Source organism: Aethalodelphis obliquidens, unplaced genomic scaffold (assembly GCF_003676395.1).
Source record: "Aethalodelphis obliquidens isolate GAN/ISIS:26980383/991018 unplaced genomic scaffold, ASM367639v1 scaffold43, whole genome shotgun sequence".
Taxonomy (NCBI): Eukaryota; Metazoa; Chordata; class Mammalia; order Artiodactyla; family Delphinidae; genus Aethalodelphis; species Aethalodelphis obliquidens.
In genome coordinates this window covers 10,663,955-10,672,990 of record NW_020837987.1, presented here as the reverse complement: position 1 = coordinate 10,672,990, position 9,036 = coordinate 10,663,955, and the positions used below count along the sequence as shown (strand labels likewise).

Below are 9,036 nucleotides of genomic sequence, written 5' to 3'. Positions count from 1 at the left end.
TTCAAGTGAGACAAAGTCCAGGGCACCTGCTCTGTTTGGCACTGGTTCCAGGTCACAGTCATACAAGCAGTAAATAGACCTCCTGCCCCCATGGAGCTTACATTCTAGTGGACGTGGATTTTGTCATGTCCATCATTATACTTTTCCTGAAGTCCTGACGGTACTTCTCATTTTTAAAGCTTCTCCCCCATGTAGATTCTATTGAATGTAAAGGTTCTGACTGAAACCTACTGCACCATCCTTACAAGGTTTCTCTGCTGTGCATTCTCTTGAGAATTGTGACATTTTGGGCTCTGCTGGACACACTGGCCATACTCATACAACAAATAGGTCTCCTCCAATGGAATTTGGATGACTGTAAAAAAAAGCAGCTCCCTCCTGAATGCTTAAAATACAACATTTTATAAATAGCCCCTGTTGTGGGCGTTTTCTGATGAAAATGAGAAGTCTAAATTCTGAAGAACACTTTTATCACACTCTGCATGTACTGGATTGATCACCACTATGGACTCTCTGATGAACCTGAAGACATGAACTCTTGCTAAAGCCCTTACCACAGTCAAAACATTTGTAGGGTTTCTCTCCTGTATGGACCCTCTGATGGGCTTGAAGATGGGAGGTCTGACTGAAGCTCTTCCCACACATGCCACACTTATAGGGTTTCTCTCCCGTGTGGATCCTCTGATGAACGTGAAGGTACGAGTTCCAGATGAAGCCTTTCCCACATTCTTCACACTTGTAGGGTTTCTCCCCTGTATGGACTCTCTGATGGGCTTGAAGATGGGAGCTCCAACTGAAACCCTTCCCACACACGTCACACGTGTAGGGTTTCTCTCCAGTGTGGACCCGCTGGTGGTCTTGAAGATGTGAGCTCTGACTGAAGCCTTTTCCACATGTGTCACATCTGTAGGGCTTCTCTCCTGTGTGGACTCTCTGATGGGCCTGAAGATGGGAAATCTGACTGAAATCCTTCCCACATGTGTCACATCTGTAGGGTTTCTCTCCCGTGTGGACTCTCTGATGGGCCTGAAGATGGGAATTCCGGCTGAAGCTCTTATTACACACATCACATTGGTAGGGTTTCTCGCCGGTGTGGATTCTCTGATGGGCTTGAAGGTTGGAGGCCTTACTGAAGTCTTTCCCACATACCTCACATTTATATGGTTTTTCTCCAGTGTGAACTCTCTGAAGAGGACCAGAGCTCTGACTAAATATCCTGTCATATGCCTTCCATTTGGACGTTTTGTCTTGAGGGTAGGCTGTCTGATGGGCTTGAATTTGTGATGTCTCATTGAAGCCTTTACCACACAGCTCACATTTCCAGGATTTCTCGCCAGTGTTGTCTACACAGTGACTGTTGAGGTCTAAGCTATGACTGGAGCCCTTCCCACACCTGCCACCCCTACACAGATTCTCCCCCGGGTGAATGGGCTCATGAGTGGGAAGGGAGGAGTTCTGATTGAAGCTCTCAGCAGCACACACCCCAGATCTGTAGGGTTTCTCCCCTGGGTTGACTCTCTGATGGGTCTCCGGATGTGAGCTCTGACCCAAGTCCACCCCACATTCATCATTCCCACTGCGTTTCCCTCCTCTGTGAACACTGTAATGAATGTGAAACACTGAGTTATACGTGGTGCCCTTCCCACACTCACTACACACGTGGGGCTTCTCTCCTACACGCAACTGCTGATGAAGTTCAACATCATAGCCAAGGCTGACACCTTTTCCAGTCTCATCAGAGGTCTGCTCTCCTGAGTGGATGATACTATGCTGGGATGTGTTCTTCACAAAGTCTTTTCCATGATTATTGTGGCCACAAGCCTTCTCGCTTTTGTGTACTTCCTGATTGCCATGGTGATGAGAGATCCTTCTCGTGACACAGTGATCACACTGACACAGTTTATCTTTTATGTCAATTTGCTGACACCTACTCTGATAATTCTGTGACTCTCTCAGATACATTTTTCTCCAGAAATCCCAGGATGTCTGAGTTGGAGACTCTTGATTTTTGATACTTGTGGAACTCTCTCCTTGAAGCTTTCCTACATAGTTCTCATCTTCAGGAAGCTGAGTAGATTCTCCTGACCACGCCTCACAGGAGGAATCATCTTGTTTTGGCAACTTCTTGCCTTGCAGATTTATTATTGAGTCCTGAGTTCTGGTTAATTTACTTGTAAACTGTTCCCATATCTGCCAGCACATAAGGCCTTCATGTAAAAGCTGTCTTAATCCTGCTTCTTGAAGAGTCTCTATCTCATTTTGGTTCCCGTGTCCTGGAAGGATAAAGAGAATTCAGAGATGAAAGTGAGGACAAGTTCAGGGACAAAAAAATATTTCACAGGTCGACTGTGCTGGGAGACCCTATTCAACCAGTGGAGAGTTCAGCTGGACTCTGTCTTTGTTTTTTCATGCTTACGGAAACAAAGAGCTGATAAGTAGTAGCCTCCTATCCACTACGTGTTAATGAGACTCATTTAGAACTAATGTACCGAGACTTATGTATGAGGTCAAAATTAGAAATACAGTGCTACCGAGCAGGGGACTTGCTCAGCAAAAGTGAAAAGAAAAGATTTGCAAAGGGAAACATCTCCTCTGTCCTGATAATGAACCCATGAGATGATAACTTTATTTCCTTAATTCAGCCATTATATGCACATGTTAATACATAAGCTAGATTTGAGAGAATTCCTCTTTATTTCAATGATGTCCTAATATATAATATTCAACTAGTGAACATTATAACTGGGAATAAAAACTAGAAAACTCATTCCCTTAACTGACACATCCTATGGGAGTAAAAAATCCTATGATAATTATTGCCACTTAATTTGGCTGAATTTTCTGATAAGCCTGAATGGCTAATATTATCTTCCAGGTTTTGTAGATATGAATCTGCAAATACCAAAAGTCGCTGTGGTAGCCAGCATCCAAGACAAACTCCAGGAGGTATCCACACCCTATTGAAGTCCCCTCCACAACCTTTCAGGATTGGCCTGCAAAGCCAACAGGATATGGCAGACGTGATGGTATGTCACTTCCAAGGTTATGTCATAAAAGACACTTTGATTTCTGCCTTCTACTCCCTTGGGTGTAACTAGCTTGGGGAAACCAGCTGCCACGTTTTGAGGACATTCAGGCAGCCCTAGGGAGAGGCCTGTTTGGCAAAGAACTGAGGCCTCCTGCCAATAGCCAGGGAAGAACTGAGGCCTCCTGTCAACAACCCTGTGAATGAGCCCATCTTGGAAGCACATCCCTTGAGGCCCATCAAGCCTTCAGAGGATTGCAGCTCATGCAGACTCCTTGAGATCTTATGAGATCATGAGCCAGAACTACCCTGCTAAGCTGCCCCCAGATTCCTGACTCACAGAAACTATAATGCCTGTAGCTCTAAACTGCAAAGTTTAAGAGCAATTTGTTATACAGCAATTGATGGCTAATACAAGTACCATAGAAATTAAAATTAGATTAGGCATTCATCAGAAGATTAACAGTGTTCTGAAATAATCCTTTCATCATACTGATATATTCTCCACTCATGAGCTGTCTGCAGGAGGAGTGGGCAGTGAGATCCACTTAGCACCATTCTCTGTGATCTGCAAGGACTCAGACCTGCATGGTTCTCACCTGAACATCCAGCTCCTTGGGCTTCTGGCTCCATCACCCAAAGCTTCTTTTTTCTCCCCAGCTGTAGTATCATATCTAATTTGAAAGGTAGATATCCTGTGAAAAAGAAATGGCACATGTGTAAGGTGAGTACACTAAAGGCAAAATTTTTAGTCCCAATTCTACAATCTTCATGCACTGTAAGTAGTATTTTTCCAAATTCTGATCATGACCTGTTGTAATAAATACCTCTTATGCTGTGATCTGGTAGACAAATACACAGATGTACATCACCGAATCGAGGGATCAAATGACTCGATCCTAACCACTATCTACTTTTATCACATCTCCTTTCCTGTCTTTAACTCACAATTTCTGTTGCACTTTATGCAGTTCCTGACAAGAAGCTATGCTATTCCGTCCTATTTCATTAAATGCAATAATGACGCAATTTGCTAATTGACTTTAAAACCCCACCAAGATGTCACAACTACAATTTGAGAAAATAGACAAGGTACAGATGAGATGTCCCACTGGGATGAGGAAATTCAGGGCCCCAGATTCAGGGAAGCATTTCAAGAGCCCCAAGTCTTAAACGTTTGAAACCAAGGCACTTCTGAGGGTTGACACTGAGTCACAGGGTGCCTGTCCTCACCCACTGAGACCAGGTTCCGGAAGTTCTCCAGCATCACGTCTTGGTACAGCTTCCTCTGAGTGGAGTCCAGCAGCCCCAGCTCCTCCTTGGTGAAGGTCACAGCCACGTCCTTGAAGGACACTGGCTCCTACGACATCAAGCACACACACAGCCTCAATTTTATGATCAGTGGCCACTGGGAGAGGGACAGCACTTAGTGGGTGGAGAGGGTGGGTGGGAAGTTGTTCTAGATCCTGGGGACCTTGAGTCTACCTTATGTAGTTTCCTCCTCTTCTCCAGTCCGCATGTCAATGCCACATGCTAAATACTGAAATATATTTATGATCATTGACTTTTTTTTTTTTTGGCCATGCCTCATGGCATGCAGGATGTAGGATCTTAGTTCCCTGACCAGGGATGGAACCTGTGCCCCCTGCAGTGGAAGTGCAGAATCCTAACCACTGGACCTCTGGGGAATTCCCTTATGATAGTTGCTTTAAAATCCTGATCAGATGGATGAAACTTGAAGACATTATGCTAAGTGAAGCCAGACAGTCACAAAAGGATTATGTGTATGATTCCACTTATATGAGATACCCAGAGTAGTCATATATAGAGACAGGAAGTAAAGTGATGTTTGCAAGAGACTGGGGGGTGTGGGGGATAGGGAACTACTGTTTAATGGGTATGAAATTCCACTTTGAGAAGATGAAAAAAGTTCTGGAGATGTGTGGTGGTGATGGTTGCACAACAGTGTGAATATACTTAATACCACTGAACTGTACACTTAAAAATAGTTTGAATGGTAAATTTTATGTTATGTATATATATATATTTTGAAATTATTTTATTTTTGGCTGCACTGCGTCTTAGTTGTGGCACGTGGGATCTTTAGTTGTGGCATGCAGGCTCTTACTTGCGGCATGCAGGTAGGATCTGCTTCCCCAACCAGGGATTGAACCCGGGCCCCCTGCATTGGGAGCATGGAGTCTTACTCACTGGACCGCCAGGGAAGTCCCTGTTATGTATATTTTACCACAATAAAAGATGTCCATCAAGAGGTGAATGAATAACCAAATTGTGGTATATCCATGCAATGAAATACTATGCAGCAATAAAAAGGAACAAACTATTGACCTGTATTCAAAAACATTCTGATGAACAAATGAAGCCAGACACAAGAAGAGCATATACTGTATAATTCCATTAATGTGAAACTCAAGAAACGATGAATCTGATCTGGGGTGACATAAAGTAAATCAGTTATTGCCTACAGCCAGGGATGTGGGATTGGGATTAACTGGGGCACCAGGTAACCTTTTTGGTGATGGAAATGATCTACGTCTAGATTGTGGCAGTGGTCACGTGCGTATGTATATTTGTCAAAATTGATCAAATATATTTTTACATATATATTACATGTAAATTTCACCTCAAAATGATTTTAAAAGACAAAATTAAGAAAACAAATCGACAAATCACAGAATGGAAAAAAATTATAGTACGTATATCTAACAAAGGACTTGAACTCACAAAACATAAAGAACTCCTCAATAATAAAAAGTAGAAGCCACATTTTTAAATGGGCAAATGACTTTAACAAACTTTTGATAAAGGATATGCCAATTGCAAAAACCCATGAAAAAGTATTCAACCTCATGTATCATGAGGGAAATACAAATTACAGTCACGGTGAGATGTCATTTCATTAGAATGGCTAACATAAAAAAGATCTACAACACCAAATGGCGGCAAAGAGGTAGAACAAACTGGAACTTTCATGCACCACTGATAAGTTGTTAAATGGTACAAGCACTGTGGAAAACAGTTTATATTCATCTACCACTTCTAGAGGTTTACCGAAGAGATATGAAAACATATGTCCTCAAGACCTGCGCAGAATGCTCGTGGGAGCTTTATGCATTAACAATTAAAAGCTGCAAACAACTCAAAGGTCCTTCAAAAGGATAAGCAAACTGATATCTTCATAAAATGGAATATAATAAAAAAGGAATGAATTACTGACACCTGGCAACAGCACAGATGAATCTCAAAAACTTTATGCGGGGTGAAAGAAGTCAGACACAAGAGTACATATACTATGATTTCACTGATTATATTTAATTTGAAAACAAGTAAATCTAGTGATATGATGACAGATCAGAACAGTAGATGCCTCCCGGGGGTAAGAAACTGTCTTGAAAGAGACATGAGAGAACTTTTTGGGGTAATGTAGGTAATGTAAATGTTCTATTTCTTGTTTTGTGTAGTGGGTTAATGCAATTATACAACTTGCAAAATGGGGTATACAACTGTCATTGATCTATAATTTTTGTAAGTAAATTATATTCCATTTTTTAAAGCCCTATGCAAAAGTGTTATGAATCAAAGCAAAACTTAGTCAGAGGTACAGCAGTCTGTATGCTTAACTGTAGCTTCTGAAATGTTAGACAAAAAATAGAAAGCCTTCTCAGACAATACACAGAAGAATGCTGAGTCATAAAAATTCAAGTGTTAACATTAAGTGAAAAAATAAAATTGAAAATTACACATATACTGTGATTATAATTATATTAAGTATAACTGATTCACAAGCAGTGTAGTAGTTTGGGTTTTCAAAATTTCTTGATATCTATGGATTTCTGTACTCTTATTTTTGAAACGAAAATGATAAAATAAAACCAAAAATAAAAACTAAAACCAATAAAAAAGCAAGTACCTGGGAATTCCCTGGTGGTCCAGTGGTTAGAACTCAGCATTTTTACTGCAGTGGGCTCGGGTTTTATCCTTGGTCAGGGAACTAAGATCTCGCAGGCCACACATGGCACAGCCAAAAAAAAAAAAAAAAAAGGCAAGTACCTGGCATATAACAAACACATGTTTTCTTCCTTTATCCTTCCCATGGGAGAGAAAAAGTATGTATCTAATCTTTGAGAGAAGAGATGTAATTTTAAGAGATAAAACTCAACTCACCTGGAACTTGGTCATTTTCTCCAGCCCCTTCTGGGGAAGGGCAGAGTCCTGGGAAGACACAAGTGGCAAAGGAGAAGGAAGCCATGAGACGTACGTAGGTCCAAGCCCAAGTGGTGGCTCTGTGTGAATCACTAGCCCCCCAGCCAGGGGCTCCTGTGCAGTGAACAATCTGCTCAAGTCTAAGCAGTGAGGCTCACACAAGAGCCCCTTGTGGTGGCTCGCAGGGTTCAGGGTCATCATTCTCGCCCTGGGTATCAGGGGAAATGAAAGGCAGTGGAATGTACCGGCATGAGAGTGCACTCTGGGGGCAACAGGTCTGGGGTCAATCCGGGTACTGCTACTGTGACATAATATACTGGTTTCCGCCCCCAGCTCCTGACACGGGGCTCCTGAAATCCTCGTAATTTCCTGGTTGCTAGGAGTGTCTTTTGTTCTAATGAGATGACTCTTGGGGGAGCTCCTGGATGGGGACTGGTCAGCAGAAAGGTCAAAGCTTGATTAGATGGCTTGGAATGTTCAGCCGCACCCCCTAGTGAGGAAGCCTCCATAAAATCCCAATAGTATGGGGTTCGCCTTGTGTCATATCCTTTAACAAACTAGCAAATGTTAAGCGTTTCTTTGAGTTCCGTGAGCCGCACCAGCAAATAAGTGACTCCGAAGTGGAAGAGTCTTGCAAACCTCTGATTTGCAGCCAAGTCAGACAGAAGTTGTGGGTAACCTGGGGGCCTTCTACTTGCAAACGGCATCTGAGGTGGGGGAGGGCGGTCTCGTGGGACTGAGCCCTTAACCTGTGGGATCTGAAGCTATCTCCAGGAAAAGAGTGTCTGAACTGAGCTAAGTTGTAGGGCACCCAGCTGGTAAAGTAGAATTAATTGCTCGGCGTGGGGAAAAACCCACCCACATCTGGTGTCAGAAACGTTGTGAAGGTGCTAGGAGTGTGAGAATAGAGAGGAACACAGGAGGAAGACTGAATTGTTCTTACGGAGCTACTAACGCTGCTTAAGTTAATTAACCTCCCTCTGCCTCAAATCTATCATCTGCAAAATGAGAACAGTGCTTCCTTACAGGATTGCTCAACTGTGCAAGTCAAACGTGTGAATAGATGGAAACTTATAACTGATTCCACTTCAGAAAAGCAGGTAAATATTATACATCACAAAACTGCTCTTGCAGTGGCTTCTCTTGTTGCGGAGCACGGGCTCTAGGCACGTGGGCTTCAGTAGTTGTGGCATGCAGGCTCAGTAGTTGTGGCTCGCAGGCTCAGTAGTTGTGGTGCATGGGCTTAGTTGCTCCGCGGCATGTGGGCTTTTCCTGGACCAGGGCTTGAACCCGTGTCCCCTGCATTGGCAGGCGGATTCTTAACCACTGTGCCACCAGGGAAGCACCAAGGAGTCTTTTTTAACATCCATATTTCACCTTTATCTCTGACAAGTCCATAGTTCTGATTGGCTATATTACTTAATAATTTCTGGCCCTGTAATGATGATTCATTGATACCAGTATCTGGTTTTGTAAAAGGTATAAATACTTGTGAATTTTCTTCAAGCAGCCAGAAAAGTCTCAATGGCACATCCCCCTCAGCCATGCTGACTGTAGTAAAGAAAAACTTTTTTTTTTTTTTTGCTGTACGCGGGCCTCTCACTGTTGTGGCCTCTACCGTTGCGGAGCACAGGCTCCGTACGCGCAGGTCCAGCGGCTATGGCTCAGGGGCCCAGCCGCTCCGCGGCATGTGGGATCTTCCCGGACCGGGGCACGAACCCATGTCCCCTGCATCGGCAGGCAGACTCTCAACCACTGCGCCACCAGGGAAGCCCAGAAAAACTATT

At 43.2% G+C, this 9,036-nt stretch overlaps 1 protein-coding gene across 1 annotated transcript; it reads right to left on the bottom strand.

Annotated features, from left to right (window-relative positions):
- Window positions 1-269: 269 nt before the first annotated feature.
- Window positions 270-8,423, bottom strand: ZNF233 (zinc finger protein 233). Its single transcript, XM_027079774.1, is given in 5 exon segments — window positions 270-531; window positions 534-2,273; window positions 3,625-3,720; window positions 4,259-4,385; window positions 7,211-8,423. Coding segments are annotated over 5 exon segments (2,232 nt in total). The 5' UTR covers window positions 7,451-8,423; the 3' UTR covers window positions 270-502.
- Window positions 8,424-9,036: the final 613 nt, after the last annotated feature.